The sequence below is a fragment of the Rhinopithecus roxellana genome, chromosome 4, assembly GCF_007565055.1.
Source record: "Rhinopithecus roxellana isolate Shanxi Qingling chromosome 4, ASM756505v1, whole genome shotgun sequence".
Classification (NCBI taxonomy): Eukaryota; Metazoa; Chordata; class Mammalia; order Primates; family Cercopithecidae; genus Rhinopithecus; species Rhinopithecus roxellana.
In genome coordinates, this window is record NC_044552.1 from 29740023 (window position 1) to 29763222 (window position 23200).

The 23200-nt window shown below is 52.8% G+C and overlaps 1 protein-coding gene across 4 annotated transcripts; it reads left to right on the top strand.

The window, feature by feature from the left end:
• The first annotated feature begins 1108 nt into the window (after positions 1-1108).
• Positions 1109-21959, top strand: MAPK13 (mitogen-activated protein kinase 13). Of its 4 annotated transcripts, none has more exons than XM_030928885.1 (13): positions 1109-1304; positions 7452-7982; positions 8571-8700; positions 9907-9965; positions 13495-13603; positions 13776-13805; positions 14241-14288; positions 14412-14526; positions 14635-14706; positions 16116-16195; positions 16452-16530; positions 16627-16803; positions 17057-21959. In XM_030928885.1, the coding sequence occupies exons 2-13, from the start codon at positions 7864-7866 to the stop codon at positions 17134-17136; spliced, it is 1098 nt and encodes a 365-aa protein (XP_030784745.1). In that variant the 5' UTR covers positions 1109-1304; positions 7452-7863; the 3' UTR covers positions 17137-21959. The 4 variants fall into 4 exon arrangements, 3 of the variants coding, with proteins under 3 accessions (XP_030784745.1, XP_030784746.1, XP_010387980.1); XR_004056841.1 differs by lacking the exon at positions 1109-1304 and having other exon boundaries at positions 7010-7982; positions 17057-17372; positions 17464-21959; XM_030928886.1 differs by lacking the exon at positions 1109-1304 and having other exon boundaries at positions 7006-7982; positions 16947-17073.
• Positions 21960-23200: the final 1241 nt, after the last annotated feature.

The following is a 23200-nucleotide window of genomic DNA, read 5'->3' on the forward strand; positions in this document are numbered from 1 at the left end:
GTTGTACACTCTGGTTCTTTCACCACCATACGAAGGTCCAGCCTCATGCTAGGACCTTGGGAGCCCCACAAGGATGAGGCCTCTAGGGCTTGCCTCAGGGAGCAAGGGAAGAACACAGCAAAGTCAGAAACATCCTAGGACAGATTGTATCAGACTGAACAGTGACCACACATCCTGGATACCCACCCCATGGTAGGCTAGCCAAGCGTATTCCCCTACTACTGCTTACTTGGTCCCACCATTTGGGTCTTCAAGTCGCATCTTCCTCCTGTCAGTAGTACCCAGAAGAGACACAAAACTCCTTGGTTCGTTCAGTCACTAAGTATTTACTGAGCAGCTACAATGGGCCAGGCACAGTGCCAGGGGGCTCAGCAGTGGCCAGAATACTGCCCTCGCCCTTACAGAGTCACTGTGCAGTGGTGGAGAGGGACATGTCACTGGAGACAATGCAGATTAATTAATATGCTGAATGCTACCAAGGACAAGGTCGAGATCAAACGGAGCGGAGGCCTGGGCACCAGACCTTCCCCCAGCCGCATCTTTGTAGGGTGGAGTGGAGGGGGCTGACCTGTGGGCTGGGTGCAGGGAGGCAGGCGTTTGGGGTGGAGTGGAAAGGGGAGTGTGGACCGGACGGTGTGGGAAGGGAGGTGTGAAGAGGAGAAGCCTGTCATCCGGAACCCAGAAGACTGGCTGAGATGCCCGATTCACAGAGCTGTCCCCACCCCCGTCTTCCACCAGGGGGTGCTAAAGCTGAGGGCGGGGAGAGAGGAGGAGGTGCAGGAGGTGTGGGGGAGTGTGCCTTTTCTTTCTTGTCTTCCCTCCCTCCCTCCCTCCCTCCCTCCTTTCCTTCCTTCCTTCCTTTTTCTTCCTTCCTTCCTTCCTTCCTTCCTGCCTGCCTGCCTGCCTGCCTGCCTCTTTCTTCCTTCCGTTCTTTCTTTTTGAGATGGAGTTTCACTCTTGTTGCCCAGGCTGGGGTGCAGTGGCACGATCACTGCAGCCTCTGTGTCCTGGGTTCAAGTGATTCTCCTGCTTCAGCCTCCCAAGTACCTGGGATTACAAGCAAAAACCACCATGCCGGCTAATTTTTGTATTTTTAGTAGAGATAAGGTTTCAACTTGTTGGCCAGTCTGGTCTTGAACTCCTGACCTCAGCTGATCTGCCCTCCTCGGCCTCCCAAAGTGCTGGAATTACAAGCGTGAGCCACCGCACCTGGCTGATGGCACTTTATCTTTTGCTGCTGGGATGGATGTTCTGCTCGAGCCCTAAGTCTGCTGACCAGCCCTTGCCCTTGAGAAGAGGAAGAGGTAATGGGGACACAAGGTTGGGGAGATGGCCTCATAGGAGAAGCCCAGCACCCCATCAAGTTTCCAGAGGCTGGCTGGGCTTGGTGGCTCATGCCTGTAATCCCAGCACTTTGGGAGGCCGAGGCGGTCAGATCACCTGAGGTCAGGAGTTCGAGACCAGCCTGGCCAACACGGTGAAACCGCCATTTCTACTAAAAATACAAAAATTAGCTGGCCATGCCTGTAATCCCAGCTGCTCAGGAGGATGAGGCAGGATAATCGCTTAAACCTGGGAGGCGGAGGTTGCAGGGAGCCGAGATCGTGCCACTGCACTCCAGCCTGAGCAACAGAGCAAGACTCTGTCTCAAAAAAAAAAAAGTTTCCGGAGGTCAGTAAGGTGTCCCAGGCGCTCTAAGCTATTCCCCTGAGGGACTTACCAGGGGCTGCTGGAGTAGGAAGTAATGGGCAGGAGGAATGAGGCTGGGTGCCTGGTCTGCAGGGTCAAGTGTCCCCTGAGGGGTTTGGAAGGCAGACACCTGCTCTTTCCCCAGATATCCACTGGGCTCACTCCCAGACCCATTCAATGGTTGCTCAGATGTTGCCTCCGCAGACAGACCTTCCCCTAATCAAACAGTACTCACTAGTCTTTTAGATCCTTACTCTGCCTGATTTTCTTCATTGCACTTAATACCACCTGCCATTACATTTAGTTGACCCATATGAAAGTATTAAATACCAGCATTTTAAATCATTTGTTTATTGAGACAAGGTCTCCCTCTGTTGCCCAGGCTGGAGTGCAGCTCACTGCAGCCTTAACCTCCCAGGCTCAAGCAATCCTCCCACCCCAGCCTCCCGAGTAGCTGGGACCACAGGCATGTGCCACCACGCTTGGCCAATTTTTAGTAGTAGTAGTAGTAGTAGTAGTAGTAGTAGTAGTAGTAGTAGTAGTAGTAGAAACGGGGTTTCACCATGTTGTCCAGGCTGGTCTCAAACTCCTGTTCTCAAGTGATCCTCCCACCCCAGCCTCCCAAAGTGCTGGGATTATAGCCATGCGCTACCATGCCCAGCCAACAAATAAATGTTGAACGAATGGGTCAATGAATCCTTGGGCTGAGTATCTGGCAAAAAACTTAATAGAGGAGTTGGATGTGAGTTGGAGCCGACTCTCACCGAGGGGACCATTTCTGGGGCAGGGACTGGACAGCCAAAGGGCAGGAGCTGGGGTTGGGCAGCTGGAGTACCCGGGCAGAGCTGACACAGTCCACTGGGGAAGGAGCCTCTGGCGAGAAACCTACTGTGTGCGAGGCACTGAATTGGACACTTTTCTAGTCATCTCTTTTAGTCTTCACAACAGCCCTGTGACATGGGTCTTATCACCCACTCTCGTTTTACAAATGAGAAAACTGAGGCTTAGAGGAGCTAAGTAACTTGTCTAAGATCACACAGCTTACCACCCCACAGAGCAGCCCCCATCTGCAGTCTTTCTTCTGCAGCTCCCTGCCTCCTTGCAATTTTGCTTGTTTCATGGAGTTTTGACAGCCCCAAAAGAGCATGGGAATCTCTAGAGCGGGGGCCAGAGCTCCAGGGCTCCCTGGCCTGTCCTACCCCCATAGGACCCCAGATGTGTCATGCTTTTTCTTTTCTGTGGAGGTCTCGTGGTGAGGATGTCCGTGCTGGCCCATCCTCATTATGGTGAGGAGGTTCATGCTGGTCCTGCTATTTGGGGCACAGAGGGTGGCTGCTGTGCTCCTGGGGCAAGATGGGGTCTGGGTGGCCAGGACAGGGGACATGACAGCCTCATAGTTATGTGGGGCTTTTGTCTCAATCTCTATGAAGCCAGTCATCAATTCCCATACCATGTCTCTGCCTCCAGAAGCTCACAGGCTAACTAGGAAGACAATGCAACAACAGCAGCCACTTCTCAGGCACTTGCTGGGCACCAGGCATTCTAGTTGGCAGTTAAATGTGCAGTTAGGAGCCAGATGCCAGATATGAAGATCATATTCATCACTTTCTTAGTTATGTGTGACCTTGGGCAAATTACTTAACCTCTCTGGCCTCAGTCTCTCCATCTGTACCAGGGGAATAATTATATTGGAACAGACCAAAGCAGCCCTGATATCTGGAAGCTGCCTGGTCCTATTAGCCAGGACTTGGTTACTCAGAGCTGTCAAGCTTGGTGCAATTCGGTCTTGCTATGCTGAGCACAGACAATTTCACAGACATCAGCATCGAACAAGGCCATCCGTGAACAGGGCAGACTAACACAAAAGTGAAACTACTCCATAATCATATCTGAACACAGACAAAACATGAATATTGTCAAACCACAGAAATGACCCAAATCCCCCTGTAGAGCTAAGCTGAGTGGAGGCTGCTGGTTTACCAGCTGTAGCTTCAGCCTGGCCCTAGTCTGCTTTCCTTCTAGGCAAGATGTGTTAAGACTCCCAATCACAGTGTTACCTCCATTTCCTGACAGCATCAACCCAGAACAAAGCCTCACTTCCTTAACCCCTTCCCAATCACCTAACACAACTCCAAACATTCGTAACGCCCCCTTCCTGGGGCGCCCATGACCCCCATGGTGCACACTCTCCCTTGTTGCAAGGAGTCATCAGCTCAGCTTGTTCCCCTACACGTGTGTTTCTGGTGATCTCTGGTTGGAGGCGTTGAAAGTTCCTACCTCATTGGGTTATTGTGAGGAATATACTTGAAATGATACAATTCTAAGGCTCTTTCAACATGCTTGTCATACTTTAGTATTATCCCCATTTCACAAGGAGGACACCGAAGCTCAGAGAGAGGACCAAACTTTGCCCAAGGTCACACAGCAGGTAATGACAGAGAAGGGATGTACATTCAGGTCTCATTCCAAAGCTGGTTTCCTGAACCCCTGCCTCCATGCTTATAGGGCACAAGCCAACAGGACAACCTTGGGTTGGTGTCTGGGGAGGAGAAGAGCAAAGGGCCCTTGGAACTCAAAAGAAGAGAGCCTCAGGCTGGAGAGGCAGGGTATCGAGGATGACCTGAGTCACCCTCTCCTCCTCCCGTCCCTTTCATGACTCCCCCAACTGGATCCTCCAAGGGCTCCCTCCCAGGCTGCACGGCTGCTGAGTAACACAGGGCCAGTCAGGTCCAGAGTGGGGGTCAGTGTGAGCAGTCGGAGGCCTGAGTCACTTCCTCACCCTTGCTCAAGAGCATCCGGAGCCACAGCCAGAGTGGCCACTCGTGCCCTCAGAAGGTCGCACCCACTTGGGCAATGAGCATGTCTTTGGTATCCCCACCTTCCCCAACTCTGCCCCGCTCAGGTGTTTAAGACGTGCGGCACCATCCTGACCTGGTGCCACATCCTAGCCCCTTTCCTTACTGGATCCTCAAATGAGAAGAAAACCTGAATCTCTGAGCTTACTTACTCTCTTTTGCTTGCGTCCGGCCTAAAATCTGGCTTCCAGGACCCTACCCCAACTTCAGAATCAAGGTACCTTGCACTGGTGCCACCGATCCCAAAGGTCCAAAACTCCTGCAGCACTCCCAGGCAAGCAACCCCGTTCCTTAGGCTCCCATGGGATCTCAGGGTCAGAGTAGGGGGTGGAGGAGGGAAAAGGCTGGGGAACATATCAGATACCCCAGGGCAGGATGGGCTAGGGAGACCCGGTTGGATCAGTAGACATGTCCTTATGATGTAGGCAAGGCCATTTCCTTTGAGGAGCATTTCTCTTAATTCTAGGCCACTGCATAGCCTCGTGACCAAGAGCAGGGACTCTAGAACCAGGCTCTGCCCTTACCAGCTGTGTTACCTTAGGCAAATTACTTAGCCTCTCTGTACCTCGGGTTTCTCATCTCTAAAATGAGGGTAATCATAGTACTGACTCATAGGCCTCTTACCAGGACTAAGTGAGTTATATAAAACACTTAATCACTGGCACATGGCAAACACAAGTGTTTATTAAATGACTCTTTTACATCTAATGGGCTGACTCCTCCATTCATTCTCCACACATTTGCTGATATATTGCCATATGCCAGAAATGAAAAAGACAGATTGCCTGACTGAAATAATGGCGGGCGTTATTGTGTGATGCCGGCACCCCACCCTCACTTCAGAATGGTCTTCCAAGTGGTGCCTGAGGCTGCAGGACTGCCCGGGAGGGTTTGGGGCACAGAGTTTGGGGGCTGCAGACTCCCTAGTGTGGACCCCCGGCTTGCTGTAAGCCCCTAGCAAGTTTCTTTCCTTGTTCAGTACACCTTTTCTCTTTTCCACAAAGTGAAGCAAGTGGTCCCCGCCCCTTCCACAGCCCCATGCCTGGGCCAGAGAGGGGTGGACAAGTCAGGCTGGGCATCCAGAGCCCTTGCAGCCATTTCCTCCCCCCACCTCCCCACCTTGCTCCTCAGAGGCCTTTGTGGTTTGAGTATAGAATCTCCATCAGGCTGCACAGGCCACCAGACAGGTGGCAAGGGCCTCAATTTGTCATTGTCCTCATAGGGCCTTAGGAAGCCCACAGAAACTGTCTTCAAAGCTGCACATTGGGCCAGGTGCAGTGGCTCACGCCTGTGATCCAAACACTTTGGGAGGCTGAAGTGGGCAGATCACCTGAGGTCGGGAATTGAAGACCTGCCTGGCCAACATGGTGAAACCCCATCTCTACTAAAAATGCACAAATTAGCCATGAGTGGTGGTGCACACCTGTAGTCCCAGCTACTCAGGAGGCTGAAGCAAGAGAATTGCTTGAACCCGAGAGGCGGAGGTTGCAGTGAGCTGAGATGGCGCCACTGCACTCCAGTCTGGGTGATAGAATAAGATTCCATCTCAAAAACAAACAAACAAAAATTCTGCACATTTGAACCTGCATGCATATTTGGTATTATAGAATTAGTGCTGTTGAGATTGGGAAAGGGCAACTCGCAATTTGAAGGGGATTGTTGGAGTCAACTGGTTCTAGAGTGAGCTGATCTTAAGAGGCCAAGAGGAGAAAGGAAAAACCGGGAAAGAAAAGATGAAAGAAAAATAGGAAGATGTAGAGCAGTGTGACAAAAAAAAAAAAAAAAAAAAAAAAAAAAAAAAAAAAAAGAATTAGTGCTGTTAATTTTAGGTTTAAGAATGTATTGTGGGCCGGGCGCGGTGGCTCAAGCCTGTAATCCCAGCACTTTGGGAGGCCGAGACGGGCGGATCACGAGGTCAGGAGATCGAGACCATCCTGGCTAACACGGTGAAACCCCGTCTCTACTAAAAAAAAAAAATACAAAAAACTAGCCGGGCGAGGTGGCGGGCGCCTGTAGTCCCAGCTACTCGGGAGGCTGAGGCAGGAGAATGGCATAAACCCGGGAGGCGGAGCTTGCAGTGAGCTGAGATCTGGCCACTGCACTCCAGCCTGGGCGACAGAGCGAGACTCCGTCTCAAAAACAAACAAACAAACAAAAAACAAAACAAAACAAAACAAAACAAAAAGAATGTATTGTGGGCCAGGCGCGGTGCCTCACACCTGTAATCCCAGCACTTTCGGAGGCCGAGGCGAGTGGATCACGAGGTCAGGAGTTCAAGACCAGCCTGGCCAAGATGGTGAAACTCCCCATCTCTACTAAAAATACAAAAATTAGCCGGGCGTGGTGGCAGGCACCTGTAATCCTAGCTACTCGGGAGGTGGAGGCAGATAATTCCTTGAACCCAGGAGGCGGAGGTTGCAGTGAACCAAGATCAGGCCACTGTACTCCGACAGACCGAGACTCCGTCTCAAAAAAAAAAAGTATTGTGTATATGTAGTTTTTAAAATCCTTACCTTTTAGAGATACAAAAATATTTATGAATAAAATGATATGACGCCTGGGTTTTGCTTCAAAACGATGGTGGGAGAGGAATGTAGATGAAATAAAATTGATTATGAGTTGCGGTTGCTGAGGAATCGGGGTCACGGGGGTTCATTGAACCTCCTATCAGATATGGTCCAGAAGCCTCAGATCTGGGAGCTGGCTAGAAATGCAGACTCTCGGCTCCACCGCAGACCTACTGAGTCAGGATCTGTATTTTAATCAAATAAAATGCCCAGGGGATTCCTGAGCACACTCGAGTGTGAGAAGCGCTGGCTTACTCTGTTCACTTCTTTCCTGCATGTTTGACATTTTCCATAATTAAGAGGTTGTGGGGTTTTGTTTTGCTTTCCTGTGTCTTCACAGTCACGAGGAGCTCTTCCTACGGAGACCAGGGCTGGAGGGAGCTGGGAAGCGCTGCCTCCCGGCTCCTGCCTCCTGCTTGGACCCACCAGCGCCACCGCTGGCCCGCGCTCGGTCGGGAGGCACCGGGGTCCCGCAGGGCAGCCCCGACCCCGTGCCTGGGCCGCACCTGCAGCAGGGGTTCCGTCGGGCCGGGCGGAAGCGCGGGAGCGCAGGGCTGGGCAGGCCCGGGCGTGGCGGCCCCGGCGCACCTGGGCGAGCCGACAGGTGGGAGCGTCGCGGCCCGGGGCCCCCGCCCTCGCGCGGGGGAGGAGCGGGCGGCGCGGGGCGGGCGCAGCGGGGGCCGGGGCGCTGGGAGCCCGTTGGGCCGCGAACGCAGCCGCCACGCCGGGGCCGCCGAGATCGGGTGCCCGGGATGAGCCTCATCCGGAAAAAGGGATTCTACAAGCAGGACGTCAACAAGACCGCCTGGGAGCTGCCCAAGACCTACGTGTCTCCGACGCACGTCGGCAGCGGGGCCTATGGCGCCGTGTGGTGAGACCCCCGGGCCGCTGGCAGGCAGGGGGGGAGCGGCGGGTGGTGGGGCGGGCGCCGTGCGCTCCCCTTTCCTCCCAGCCCGCCCTGGGCTGGCCCCTCGCCAGCGCCACCTTGACGGCGGACCTCAAGGCGCAGCGCCCTCCCCGGGGCCACTCAGCCGCCATCTCCCTTTTCTCACCGGGTGGCTGAGTGAGGTCTCTGTGGGTCGAGTTGGGACTGGGCCTGGTTCTCCAGGACTGTGCCCTTGCAAGATCCTGGAGTCCATCGGGCAGATCCTCACTGTTACAGACGAGTACACCGAGGCCCCAAGAGGGGGAGGTGGCTCGCCAAGTCGCAGAGAGAGTGAGACTCCTTCCCTGCCGTGGATCCCGTCGCAATGAGACGATTGCTGCCCCTGGCGCTGTGCCTCTCTCTCAGCTCCTGCCTGACTTCCCATTCCCTGCCCTGCGTCCCGCGGCTCCCCCATATTCTAGGTGGTGGGCATCGTCCCCTCTCAGCCAGCTGCCCAGTGGGAGGGGTCAGGGCGATCTGGGAGATAGGGCCCACGAGGAGAGCCTCGCCTGCTGACCTGCCTGTGCCCGACAGCTCGGCCATCGACCAGCGGTCAGGGGAGAAGGTGGCCATCAAGAAGCTGAGCCGGCCCTTTCAGTCCGAGATCTTCGCCAAGCGCGCCTACCGGGAGCTGCTGCTGCTGAAGCACATGCAGCATGAGAACGTAGGCGGTGGCTGCCCCGGGGAATGGGGCGGGGGCTGCCCTGGGGAGTCGCACGCAGGCGACGCAGGGCCTCCCGGTGTGGAGAGCTCGGGACAGTCTCCTCCCTGCTCCCCTAATGGTGCCTCTCACCTCACTGTTGAAAGGAGGGGGTGCTGGGACCTGCCCTGCCCACTTTCCAGGAAGAGGTCAAAGGGTATTTTTGGCAGAACACACTTTGTGAGGTACAGAGTGTCTCATCCTACAGAGGAAATTGGCACAGGGGAACTTTGTAATTGGTTCCATGTCTGAGAACTTGTGGCTAGCTGGGACTAGAATCCCAGTTAGTGTTGTGTCCACGTGACCCTGATAACAACAATATACACATATCGATCACTTCCTGTGTTCTAAGAGCTCTGCATACACTAACTTGTCTAGTCCTCATGATATATGAGTACTATTGCCCCGTGTCACAGACAGGGAAACTAAAGCACATCAAGTCTCACAGGTTAGATGGTTAGTCAGTAGCAGAGCTGGGGTTTCAATCTGGGCAGCGAGGCTCAGGGTCTAAGCACTTGACCATCAGATTGGCTTGTCTGATCGAAGCAGCCAGGAAAACCAGGGGCCCAGCTCAGGACCTGGCAGGCAGGCTTTGCTGCGGGATACCTAGATTGGAGGGCAGACATTTCAAAATGTTATGTACATTTTAAGCCCATCCTTCTCCAGCAAACCCCTCCCCTTTTCCTCCAGCCAGGGTGATCTTGTCCTTGGCTCTGAACCAGCCCTGTGGCAGGCAAGGATGGATGTGGCTGGAGACCCAAGGTCAGGGCAGGGCATTTGCTGGCTGGAAAGCTCCTTCCCTGTTCCCTCCTTTTTCCCTTCCACCCTCCCTTTATGCTTTCCTGCTGCCTAGGTGAGTTGAGAGTGGGTTTGCATTGCTTGCCCTGAACACCAGACTTGAAAGTAATGAGCACACCTCATTCTTCTCCCCACCTTCCCTTCTCCTCAGCCTGACTCTCTGTCATGATTTATTGCAAACTCCCTCCAAATCCAGGGGATTCCTCTAGCCCTCTGCCCTTTTTACTGCTTCCAAGAAGGTTGGAGACATGCCTCCTGCTGCAGGTGGTGTATTAGGAAAGGGTAGATGGCCCTGTGCATGGCCAGGGCCCAGGAGGAGGTGGGAGGAGAAGGTAATATCTGTCTAGCCCTCACAGGTGACTTTTTCCCCAGGTCATTGGGCTCCTGGATGTCTTCACCCCAGCCTCCTCCCTGCGCAACTTCCATGACTTGTGAGTTGGGCTGCACTGGGTTCTGGGGCATTTGCAGGCCTTACATGCTGCTGGGGAGCAAGGTGGGGGAGGGTCCAGGGTTTCTATTCTGGGTGTGGCGGGGAGAAACTCCTTCCCTGGCAGTCCTATGCCTTTGCCTGTCAGGTGTGATTCTCTCTGGAAAGATGCTTTTAGCCAAAGGCAGGCAGAAAGAGGCAGGAAGGACTTTGTGGGGTGCTTGCCTGGCAGGGGGAGGTCTGCACAGCTGCTTTGCTTTTTACCCAGCTTTAACACCATGAAGACACATCTGCCAGTCCTCACAGGGTTAGCACCAACTCACCTTTCCTGGGGACACAGATGTGAGTCTGGACCTTGGAACTCTTTCTAGCATGAAGCAAGGATTAAGAAGCCTTGGCTGCCTCTGGCTGATGGGGGTGTTTCACAGAATGGCAGAGAACCAGAACATATAGCTGCAAAATGTATAGCTTTGCCTGTGCAGTGTCTGAATGAGACTGGACTATTTGGACAAGATGGAGAAGTCAGTGTGGTGCGTGGAGGCCAGCAGCTGGCTTGGTCAAGCTGAATCTGGATTGATCCTACAGGCAGCCTCAAGACCTGGGGATTTGAGCAGGGAGGTGGTATGTTCAGATGGGATTTGGGGGATGCACTCTGGCAGCACCAAGAAAGGAGTAGGAAGCAGCTCTGGGGCAGAGGGGAGAGCCTGAAGGCCAGTGTTAACAATCTAAAGTAGAGGTGATGGGATGCCAAGAGCAGACTTGAGGCCCCATTTGGGAGGCAGGGCCAACACAATGTTCCGTCTGTTGGGGTGCAGTGGCTAAGTGAGGTGGCAGAGGTGGGGGGACATGCAGGTTCCTGCTTGGAATACAAGGTGGAGGAAGAGCAGATCTTGGGGGAAAGATAATGAACTCCATTTTGGACACTTTACTTTTAAAGAGACTGTGAACATTCCAATGTTTAATCACAGTTGCAAATAAATATGAACCTCAGCAGAAGAAAGTCTGGGCTAGGGATGTGGATTTGTGCTGGAATAATCACCAATGGATTATAGCTGACACCTGGGAACAGGTAGTTATAGAATGCGGTAAGACAGTATTGATTCAGATATCAACATGAAAGAGAAGATCCGAGAGGATGAGCAGATGGAAGAAGCTGAGAGGGCCTGATCGGAGGCAGAGGAGAGTCAGCAAAGAATTGAGAGGGAGTTTCTTTCTCTCTTTTTTTTTTTTTGAGACGGAGTCTAGGGCTCTGTCGCCCAGGCTGGAGTGCAGTGGCGCCATCTCGGCTCACTGCAAGCTCTGCCTCCCAGGTTCATGCCATTCTCCTGCCTCAGCCTCCCGAGTAGCTGGGACTACGAGTAGCTGGGACTACAGGCGCCCGCCACCACGCCCAGCTAATTTTTTGTATTTTTAATAGAGATGGGGTTTCACCGTGTTAGCCAGGATGGTCTCGATCTCCTGACCTCGTGATCCTCCCGCCTCGGCCTCCCAAAGTGCTGGGATTACAGGCGTGAGGCACCGCGCCTGGCCGGGAGTTTCAGACTTGGTGAAAAGTTAGGTCAGAAGAAAAGGGAGTCATGGTGTGTTTGTCGGGTGTTCACTGGTGATCTTGAGCTGAGCGGTCTGGCAGTAGGAGGGAAGCAGAAACCAGGTTATCTCAAGACTGGGAATTAAGGCAGTGGAATCCGGGAGTGTGGACCGCCCTTTCTAGAAGTTTGGTGCTGAGAGAGGGAGAAGGGGTGGTCAGTTGAAGGAGCAAAGTCAAGGGAATGTGGTTCTAGCACAGAGAGGCTCCAGGAAGTTTGTCGCCAAGATGAAAAAAACCAGTGCCCGAGTGGAGGGGAAAGACAGGAGGGGACTGGGCATGGAAAGGGCCCCAAGGGAGATGTGTGGTCAGGCAGGAGAGGGCTGCCAAAATCCAGAGTCTCCTGGAGATGCCTCCAGCATGTCCTTTCAAATATATATATATATATATTATAATTTTTAAGGTAATATTTATTTTAAAAAATTTTTAAATTATATTCTAGAGATAGGGCTGTGCTGCCCAGACTGGAGTGCAGTAGCACAAACACAGTTCACTGCAGCCTCCAACCTGTAGGCTCAAGCCATCCTCCCGCCTCAGACCCCCAAGTAGGTGGGACTACAGATGCATGCCACCATGTTCAGCTTTTTGTTTTGTTTTGTTTTTAAATTTTTATAGAGATGGTGTCTCACTATGTTACTCATCCTGATCTCGAAATCCTGGCCTCAGGTGATCCTCCCACCTCAGCCTCTTGAGTAGCTGAGACTAAAGGTGCATGCCACCACACCTGGCTTTTTTTTTTTTTTTTTTTTCTGAAAGATGGAGTCCAGGCCAGGTGCGGTGGCTCACGCCTGGAATCCCAGCACTTCGGGAAGCCAAGGCAGGCGGATCACCTGAGGTCAGGAGTTCGAGACTAGACTGGCCAACATGACAAAACCTCGTCTCTACTAAGAATACAAAAGTTAGCTGGGCATTCTGGCGCGCACCTGTAGTTGTAGCTACTCAAGGAAGCTGAGGCAGGAGAATCGCTTGAACCTGGGAGGCAGAGGTTGCAGTGAGCCGAGATTGTACCACTGCACTCTAGCCTGGGCGACAGAGCGAGACTCCATCAGAAAGAAAGAGAGAGAGAGGGAGGGAGGGAGGGAGGGAAGAAGGAAGGAAGGAAGGAAGGAAGGAGGGAGGGAGGGAGGGAGGGAGGGAAAGAAGGAAGGACGGAAGGAAGGAAGGAAGGAAGGAAGGAAGGAAGGGAGGGAGGGAGGGAGGGAGGGAGGGAGGGAGGGAAAGAAAGAAAAGATGGGGTCCCTATGTTGCTCAGGCTGGTCTCAAACTCTTTGCCTCAAGCGATCGTCCAGCCTCCGTCTCCCAAAGCACTGGGATTGGAGGTATGAGCTATGCCCCCTGGCCTATTTTATAATTTTTATTATTTTTTGTCTTTGTCCCGGACTTTGCTGTTGCTACAACAGTTACATTTTGCTGGCCTTATCCTGTTGTGCAATTCCCTAAGAGGCTGCAGTAGCCTCCCCATCTCCCCCTTCCACCCTCCTGGAAACTGTTGTATTGTTTTCTTCTTGGAAAGGTGGACATATTATTTGTTTGTGGAGCCATCTCAGCTGGGCATGACCCTCTGAGGGATAAAATATTTGGACAGAAGCCAAAGGAAATACTGGCAGATGTTTCTAACTCCTAGCTGTGGCTTTCCCTGGGGTGTGGAGGAGGGCAAGGAGAGAGTACCTTTGAAGAGCGGGAACACAGTTCCATGTGGCTTTCCTGAGCACGCTCCAACTGCAGCGCTTACTCTGAGCTCTGCCAGTTGGGCAGCCTGCCACAGGAAGGCTGGGAGCCAGGAGCCCAGAGGCCTGTGTGGTGATCTGGCTGACTGAGGTGGTGTTGGTTTTTGCACACTGGAGGGTGTCTCTATGACCCCTGTTCTGCCCTGAGGCCCCTCCTCTGAGCACAGACCTGGGGCTGGGTGGGACCCAGCACTGTTCCAAGAAGCCCTCATGCCTTCCAGCTACCTGGTGATGCCCTTCATGCAGACAGATTTGCAGAAGATCATGGGGATGGAGTTCAGTGAGGAGAAGATCCAGTACCTGGTGTATCAGATGCTCAAAGGTCTTAAGGTGGGTGGGGAGTTGGAAGCTGGCAGAAGGGATGCCTTGCTGTCGAGACCTGAGGTTTGGGGGAGGCTGGAGAGAGCACACTGTTACAGGTCGGAGGAGGTTTCTGAGCCAGCCTGAAGTGCCTGGTGTGGAAACTGGGCCATGGACTCACCCTTCTCTCTCTCCCACACAGTACATCCACTCAGCTGGGGTCGTGCACAGGGTGAGTGCTTTCTCTGCCATGGTCCTCAGAGGCCCCTGTCCCATCCCTGGGTGTGGGGTTCTTTGGTAATCAAGGAGTGGGAAAGGTGGAGGGAGAGGACACTTCCCAGGAGCCCAGAATATGGAGTTTTCAGACCCAGCCACGGCCCAGGAAGGCCTGCTCCAAAGAGTCGCTGTGTCCCAGGGGACTTCATGGGGAATTGCTGCGGACAAAGTGAGCCCTGAGCTGAGTGTTTCAGGCTTCAAGAATCAGGAATATTTTAGAGCTGGATGGGCCCCGAGAGAACACCTAGTCCAACCCTCATTTTACACATGAGGAAACTGAGGCCCAGAAGGGAAAGGGGCCTGGCTGAGGTCACACCCCTGGGTGGTGGTGGAGCTAGGACAAGCTCCATTTCTGCCTCAGCCTAGCATGCACTCCCTGTCCTCTCCCCAGGACCTGAAGCCAGGCAACCTAGCTGTGAATGAGGACTGTGAACTGAAGGTGAGTGGGCTGCAAGCTCAGCCCAGAGGCGGGATGGGCCCTCCCCAGGGAAGCCCCTGGAAGCCGCTCCCAGAGCCTCCTCCTCTCAGCAAGTTCCTTTTCCATTTATCCCCTGAGCCATAGATCCTGGATTTTGGGCTGGCGCGGCACGCAAATGCCGAGATGACTGGCTATGTGGTGACCCGCTGGTACCGGGCCCCCGAGGTGATCCTCAGCTGGATGCACTACAACCAGACAGGTCAGTGGTCAGCGCCTGAGAGGGCAGTCCTGGGGCCATCTGGTCACTTGGTGCTGATTGACTGCCAGGCCCCAGACAGTCCAGGTGACACTTCCCCTCCCTCTGCAGTGGACATCTGGTCTGTGGGCTGTATCATGGCAGAGATGCTGACAGGGAAAACTCTGTTCAAGGGGAAAGATTGTATCCTTTGCTGGAAAAGCCAAATTCCATCTAGGGATTCCTTCCTTCAACAGACACTTTATTTAAACAACTGTCTTTTTTTCTTAATGTGAGAGTAAAATAATTTGTAAATGCAGATAAGGCTGGATGCGGTGGTTCACGCCTGTAATCCCAGCACTTTGGGAGGCTGAGGTGGGAGGATCGTTTGAGCCCAGGAGTTTGAGACTGGAGGTGGCAATATAGTGAGACCCCCATCTCTAAAAAATTTTTTTAAATTAGCCAGACATGGGCTGGGTGCGGTGGCTCACACTTGTAATCTCAGCACTCTGGGAGGCTGAGGCGGGCAGATTACCAGGTCAGGAGATCGAGACCATCCAGGCTAACACGGTGAAATCCCATCTCTACTAAAAATACAAAAAATTAGCCAGATGTGGTGGCAGGTGCCTGTAGTCCCAGCTACTCCAGAGGCTGAGGCAGGAGAATGGCGTGAATCCAGGAAGCGGAGCTTGCAGTGAGCTGAGATCGTGCCACTACACTCCAGCCTGGGTGACAGAAATAAAAAAAATTAGCCAGACATGGTGGCATGTACCTGTAGTCCCAGCTACTTGGGAGGCTGAGGTGGGAGGGTTGGTTGAGCCTGGGAGGTTGAGGCTGCAGTGAACTGTGATTGTGTTACTGCACTCCAGCCTGGGTGACAGAGGGAGACCTTAACTCAAAAAAACCCCCAAAATGTCGGGTGGGTGTGGCAGCTCACGCCTATAATCTCAGCACTTTGGGAGGCCAAGGCGGGCAGATCACCTGAGGTTAGGAGTTCAAGACCAGCCTGGCCGACGTGGTCAAACCCCATCACTATCAAAAGATACAAAAATTAGCTGGGTGTGGTTGTGCACACCTGTAATCCCAGCTACTCGGGAGGCTGAGGCAGGAGAACTGCTTGAATCCAGGAGGTGGAGGTTGCAGTGAGCCCAGATTATGCCACTGCACTCCAGCCTGGGTGACAGAGTGAGACCTTGTCTCAAAAAAAAATAGATAGATAGATAAGCAAAATGATGAAAAATGGGTCACCTATAATTCTACCACCATGTGGAAAATACATTTTGGCACTGCACACATTAACTGAGGGACTGTGGGTGCAGGACAGGCCTTTGGTGAGAAGACGAGGAAACAGAAAAGAGTGACTGGGATGAAGGCTGAGAAGTCCCCATGTATTTGTCCGGTAGGGAACCCCCTCAGCCTGGCATGTTGGAAAGCTCGCCAGAGCCCTGAGCCCTGAAGAATGGGCCTCCTCCTGAGAGCAGGAGGTGGGTAGGCAGGGCTGCCGCCTGGACAGTCAGTTGCCATGGTGCCCAGGTGAAGTGATGGTGGGGTTGTGGGAAGGGCAGTCTCAGACCCACCAGGAGACCAACGCTAAGCCTTAACCTGCCACCAAGACCTGGACCAGCTGACCCAGATCCTGAAAGTGACCGGGGTGCCAGGCACAGAGTTTGTGCAGAAGCTGAACGACAAAGCGGTGGGTGGTAAATGGGACCTAGCCTGGCCTGGGAGTGTGCTTGACTGACGTGGGCCCAGTGGGCTGGAGGCCTTTGTGGAAGAAGGCTCACCTGCACCTTCCCACAGCATCCTCCTACCCTGGCAAGCGCTCTTGTCTTCATCTCACCGTGGACCCTGACCTGAGCCTTCAGCCCTGCTCTGAGGCTTTTCTGAAATCCCTGCTCTACATGCTGAGACCAGAGCCCTAAGGGCTTTGATGCTTTTCTGTCTTCCAGGCCAAATCCTACATCCAGTCCCTGCCACAGACCCCCAAGAAGGATTTCACTCAGCTCTTCCCACGGGCCAGCCCCCAGGGTGAGTCTCATAGCCCACTCCCCAGGGGCCTCTCAGTGCATCCCCAAGGGCGGGCTCTTCCACCCCGGTGTGAGGCTCATGGCTCTGCCCCTGCAGCCGTGGACCTGCTGGAGAAGATGCTGGAGCTAGATGTGGACAAGCGCCTGACAGCCGCGCAGGCCCTCACCCATCCCTTCTTTGAACCCTTCCGGGACCCTGAGGAAGAGACGGAGGCCCAACAGCCATTTGATGATTCCTTAGAACACGAGAAACTCACAGTGGATGAATGGAAGCGTAAGAGCTGGGGCCTCGGGCTTCCTTGCCTCCACCTGCAGCCTCTCTTCCTTGCTTCCTCCATCTTTGTGCCTGGCCTCTGCCAGCCCTACCTGCCACCTAAGGCTCCTGCCCCCTCCTTCTTGGTTGGCATTGTCTCCTAGGTGCTTCTTTCTCCTTGAGCTGACTTCGCTCTCCACGCTGTCTCTGAAGGGAGTGGACTTTCTCATCTCAGCACCTCTTTACCCACCTTAAACCATGCTGCCTTTCTCAGAGCACATCTACAAGGAGATCGTGAACTTCAGCCCCATTGCCCGGAAGGACTCGCGGCGCCGGAGTGGCATGAAGCTGTAGGGACTCATCTCACATGGCACCGCTGGCCAGACACTGCCCAAGGACCAGTATTTATTTGTCACTACCAAACTCAGCCCTTCTTGGAATACAGCCTTTCAAGCAGAGGACAGAAGGGTCCTTCTCCTTATGTGGGAAATGGGCCTAGTAGATGCAGAATTCAAAGATGTTGGTTGGGAGAAACTAGCTCTGATCCTAACGGGCCATGTTAAACTGCCCATCTGGAGAACTGCCTGCAGGTGGGGACCTTTCCCTCCCACTGGAGTGGGGCTGAGAGGGCGCTGAGCCAGGCCAGGGGCCTATGGCAGTGATGCTGCATTGGTTTCCTAGGGATGCTCTAACGAATTACCACACATTGGGTAGCTTGAAACAGCAGAACTTGATTCCCTCACAGTTCTGGAGGCTGGAAATCTGGGATGGAGATGTTGGCAGGGCTGTGGTCCCTTTGAAGGCTCTGGGTAAGAATCCTTCCTTGGCTCTTTTTGCTTGTGGTGGCAGTGGGCAGTCCGTGGCATTCCCCGGCTTATTGCTGCATCACTCCAGTCTCTGTCTCTTCTGTTCTCTCCTCTTTTAACAACAGTCATTGGATTTAGGGCCCATCCTAATCCTGTATGATCTTATCTTGATCCTTATTAATTACACCTGCAAATACTCTATTTCCAAATAAAGTCATATTCTTAGGTTCCAAGTGGACATGAATTCCAGGGGGGAAATTATTCAACTCACTACAGATAGCTGGGAGGGAGGGGCCCCTTCCTGGGCCCTGTGCTGAGGCCTTGTGCTCTGTGAAGAAACCAAATGTGTTTGGCTGCTAAATTAAGGGAGTTGCGGAGAGAGCTGCAGCTGGTGCTATTGCATTCAGGTTATTTTGGGTGAGTGATAAGCAATCAAGATATGAAACAACAGCAGGCTTGGATACTGCGAGCTGCACAGGCAGAAATGGGCTCTTGCCTGGCTTGATGGCAAACCGTTCTGCTCTCTTTGGGAGATGGCACAGCTCTCCAGAGCTTTGACCTGACAGTGGCTAGAACCTCTCTGTTTTTATCTGAGAAACGAATTTCCATGTGCACAAGCTATCAGGGGCACAGTGGGTCTCAAATTTCCTTGTGCACCAGGGGAATTGTTAAAATGCAGATTCCTGGGCCCCATCCCAGGGCTTGTGACAGCAGGTCTGGAGTTGAGACCTTAGAATGTGCATTTGAATGAGGACCTCTCGCCCTGACCCAAGCCTAGTGATTCTGATGGACATCAGACATTTAGTGGATTTCAGTCATATTTGATTTGTTGGAAGGCCTAAATCAACCTACAGTAGAAGACTGGGGGGCTTCAGATGGAGCTTCACACTCATCTTACAGGTGTTAAAACTGAGGCTCAGACAGCTTTTTGTTTGTTTGCTTGTTTGAGACAGGGTCTGGCTCTGTCCCCCAGGCTGGAGTGCAGTGGCACATTTACAGCTTACTGCAACCTCAACCTCTTGGGCTCAAGCCATCCTCCCACCTCAGCCTCCTAAGTAGCTGGGACTACAGGTATATGCCATCCAGGTGCACCAGGACTACAGGTGGCTAATTAAAACATTTTTTTCTTTTTTGTATAGGCAGGGTTTCTCTATGTTGCCCAGGCTGGTCTTGAACTTCTGGATTCAAGTGATTCTCCCATTTTGGCCTCCCAGAGTGCTGGGATTATAGGCATGAGCCACCCTACAGGCCCACACAGCATTTTTAAGGCCTTGAAACTCTTCTGTATGATACTGTAATGGTGGATACATGTTGTGCATTTGTTACAATCTGTAGGACTGGATAACACAGAGTGAACCCTCAAGTAAACTGTGGACTTCAGTTAATAATAATGTGCCAGTATTGGTTCATAAATTGTCCTAACAATTGTGCCACACTAATGCAAGATGTTACTCATCAGGAAAACTGGGGAGAGAGAAGGGGAGGAAGTACATGGGAACCTCTGTATTTTCTGCAACCTTGTCACTCCAGCCTGGGTGACAAGAGTGAGACTCCATCTCAAAACACAAAAAACAAATACCCTGAGGCCACAGAGACATTGGGTCAGATACCCACAGCTGGGAAGTGGTGGAGTCAGGATTGGAATCCAAGTAGGCTTGACCACTGCGCCCAGCTTGGATTCAGGATTGCCCAGCCTTCCGTCTTCTCGCCGGTCTCTCTGAGACCCTTACTGCTGACTGTGTCCATGGTCTCTGTTTTCTCTCCCACAGAAAGGCCCTGCTGTCAAGGAGTTGGGGAGTCCTTGACTGGGACTGGCTAGTCTTGCCATAGCCCTGGCCTCGCTGGTTACTAAACTGCCCCAGGTTCCCTGAGTCTAGATCCCTCTAAGTCTCCTTCTGAGAATCCTCACTGCCCCAAGGAAAAAGTCCAGCCTTCTTGGCCTGGCATTCAAAACCCCTTGTGTTTTGAATCTCATCAGCTCCCACTGCCTCCCCTGGTCCTTATGTCAGTGTGGGACACCAGTCCTGGGATCCACCATAAGGTTCATTCTGCATCATTCACAGGTTAAAAGTCCTGACAAGTGCTGCAGTACAGAGAACTGTTCAACTCATTTAATCCAGAACTTCCCAAATTTACTTAACCACAGGACCCATTTTCTCCCAACAGCATGACACTCATAGCCTTTTTTGCCCAGTGCAGCCCAGTGCACAGGTCCCGATACTGCCTCTCCCCAAGTAGGCTTGGCCTTCTTTTAGTGCCCGTGGGTAGAAGGCCCTCCATTCTCCTTGGCCTTCAAGGCTTTGCCTTAGGCCTCACTCCAGGCAGCTGTTCTCCATCATCCCCCCTGGGCTGCAGGCCCCCTCTGTGGGCAGCATTTACAGTGTGCGGTTTGGCCTGCCCTTCCCGTTGCCCACTGTGAGCAAATATCTGTGCATGAATGAATGAATGATGACTGAATGATGTCCCCAGGGGCCTGTCGGTCACTTCTTTGCCCCGACCAGGCCAATGTCATATGGAAGGTGGCAGAGAGCACAGCAGGAAGCAGAAGTGGGCGGCCCTGGGCTGTACCTTTGAGAATCTCTATTCTCTCAGACTTCCAGACTGCACCCATCCCCATCATCCCTTGGTGTGCCCCTAGGCTGTCCCCACTCCGGAATTAAACCTCAGCCCCCTCCCACAGAATTTTCTCAGACCTGTGAAGTTTCTTCAAAAGGCGGTGGAGGTGCTCAGCAGCGCAAGGTGGGGGGTGGAGGGGGTGGGGGGTAAAGGGAGTGGGGGCTGCATGGGTTTGGGTCTTGCCCAGTGAGCACATGGCCTGTGTGATAGGAAACAAGTCTATTCTCCTGCTATCTGCGGGCAGAGGAGCTGGCATGGTGGGGGTGGGGGAGATTTGGGCTCAAGTACTCTTGGTGGATGGGCTTCGTTCTGTGGCTGATGGGGTGGCTTAAAATATCTTAACAGAGAGATCAGGAAGCCAGACTGCAAGGTGGGGGACATTTCCTAACAGCAAGTGTGCCCTCCATTCCCTCTTTTGAGGAACAAAGAGTATTTTTGCTGGGGCCTGAGTCATCCATGAGAACAGAGAGCAGCGGTGTCCCAGGGCCGGGCTTGCCTGGCGTGGATTGGGGTGGTGCTGCTCCCAGTGAGGGGCAGCACAAGGGGAGACAGAAATGGAGGAACAGCCCCTGTAAGGGCAAGCCCAGTATACACCGGTGCCCAGAGCTGCCTGATGGAGGAACAGCTCCGTAAGGGTGAGCCCAGTGCGCACAGGTGCCCCGAGCTGCCTGCGTGAGGCTGGAGGCTAGTTTGGATGAGGGCATGGCTCAACTTTCACTTGGCACATTGAAATAGCTTTTGCTGTCTGCTAGGGTGTGGAAAACTGTTTTTCCATGCCCCCAAGCAGTGCTGCAGCCACAGGTGAGGAGGGAGGAATCTCTCCCTGCCTCTCCTCCCAACTCTTGGCTTTTGCATCCTTAAATTTGGTTGAAACAATTCCCTAAGATCTAATGCTGGGAGGCTTCCCTTCCTTCATTACACAGTGAACTCAGGTGCTCTATCTGCATTCTCCCTAAATCCTCCTGAGCTTTTAGGTAAGAGGCCGGTGATTTCACAATGGGCAGCAGAGGCCTAAGGCCATTCCATCAAACTGAAGATGGCAGCAAGTTGTTCTCACTTATTCGTTGAGCACCCAGGGGTATATCCCGGAGCAAGGGTGGTGCCAGGGATTCTTCTGCTTTGGTTCCTCCTGCAGGGTCCCGGCTTAGCTGGACGGCGGCCCTCACTCTGGGTGGATGACACTCAGTCAGGGGCCTTTGGCCATTTTTTGTGCCTTTGATCGCTTCTCAAAATCATATTTTCTTTTCTTTTCTTTTGAGATGGGGGTCTCACTCCATTGCCCAGGCTGGAGTGCAGTGGTGCAATCATGGCTCACTGCAGCCTCGACCTCCCTGGGTTCAGGTGATCCTCCCACCTCAGCCTCCCAAGTAGCTGGGACTATAGGCATGCACCACTATGCCTGGCTAATTTCAGAATAATATTTTCGTACACATAAAATATGTAGGATTACAAAGTAAGCTAGTTATATTTATATACAGTTGTCAAAATATTTTTAAAATGTGTAACATGGTACTATGTGCATAGGTTTCTTTATTAACATATTGAATAACAAGATCTAGGGGTGGGCCTATTAAACAATGGTAAATTGAAGTAGAGATGAGTGTAAACAGTATTTTAAGATACCTGTGGCAAACTGTAAAGGGATATGAAAAACTGTGGTTTCTATTGGCGCTGCTGATACAACTGCACTTTGCTCCCTTTGTTCATAACCCAGGAAATAGAAATGACTGAAAATAAAGTTGTATTCTATTCCAATCCAAGTGCACAGACCCCTGAATTCTATAGTTCATGGACCCCAGTTATGAGCTATTGGAATGAGGCTGTTCCAGCTACTGAAATGAGGCTTTAGGTATCCTCTGTGAATTCCTAACAAGCCCCCCAGCCCCACTCTCTATGATCATGGAGCCAGGTTGGAAACTTCCAGCACTGCACCTGGACGCCCACACACTCATCAGGGCCCACTCCTCTGGACCGCCCAACCTCACCATCCAGGTAGAAATGGACGTGACTGGGGCATTTTGCTAGGGCAGCAGTCCCCAACCTTTTCGGCTCCAGGGACTGGTTTCATGGAAGACAATTTTTCCAAGGATGGGAGGTGGTGGGGAATGGTTTTGGGTGAAACTGTTCCACTTCAGATCATCAGGCATTAGATTCTCATAAGGAACGTGCAACCTGGATCCCTCGCATGCGCAGTTCACAATAGGGTTTGTGCTCCTATGAGAATCTTGTGCCGCCACTGATCTGGCAGAAGGCACAGCTCAGGCTGTAATGCTCACCTGCAGCTCATCTCCTGCTGTGCAGCTCGTCCCTAACGGGCCACAGACAGGTATCGGCCCCCGCCTGGGGATTGGGGACCCCTGTGTTAGGGAATTGGTGGAGGCCTCTATATCTAGTTTGCAGAATGGGTGGAACTCTTCCATTCCTGCCCCACCATGGTCCCTCTAAACAATTTTACTGATGAAGACACTTAAGCCCAGAGTAGGGCCAGGGCTCAGATCTCCAATTTACCACTGCACCATTCTTCCTGCTGCCAGTGTGGTATGGGCACGGTGGAGATGAATGTGTGTTTTTTGCTCCGTGTTACTGCCCCTGAGCCCCCGGCCACCACAGGCACAAAGGTAGCCACGCCTTGGGACAGGTTTGTGTTAACTGGCCAAGAGAAGGAGCTGCCATAAGACATTCCTCTCTGTGTTCCCAAAGGTCTCACTATTGAGAAGATTTGGCCAGGACCCCGGGATGGGACGAGGTAGGGGATGAGGAAGGGAAGTGTGGTTGAGAAGCACTGTGGCTTAGATAGGAGGTTTCTCCTGACCAGAAGGAGGTAGAAAGAAGCCCATGAGTACCCATATGCATTTGGGATGGTGCCAGCTCCCCACAACACCCTGACAAAACCCAGGAAGGAGCTGCTGGGTGTGCCTGGGGAGGCTGGACCCTAAGCCCAGGGCTCCTGGTTTTGGCTGAAATTTCTGTCTCCAGAGTGTGGCCTGGGGCAGCAG

Coding starts and splice junctions, on each gene's coding strand:
- MAPK13 (XM_030928885.1), top strand. CDS start 7,864: ATGAGCCTCATCCGGAAAAAGGGATTCTACAAGCAGGACGTCAACAAG. Junction 9,966..13,494: donor CTGCGCAACTTCCATGACTT/GTGAGTTGGGCT, acceptor CATGCCTTCCAG/CTACCTGGTGATGCCCTTCA. Junction 13,604..13,775: donor AGATGCTCAAAGGTCTTAAG/GTGGGTGGGGAG, acceptor TCTCCCACACAG/TACATCCACTCAGCTGGGGT.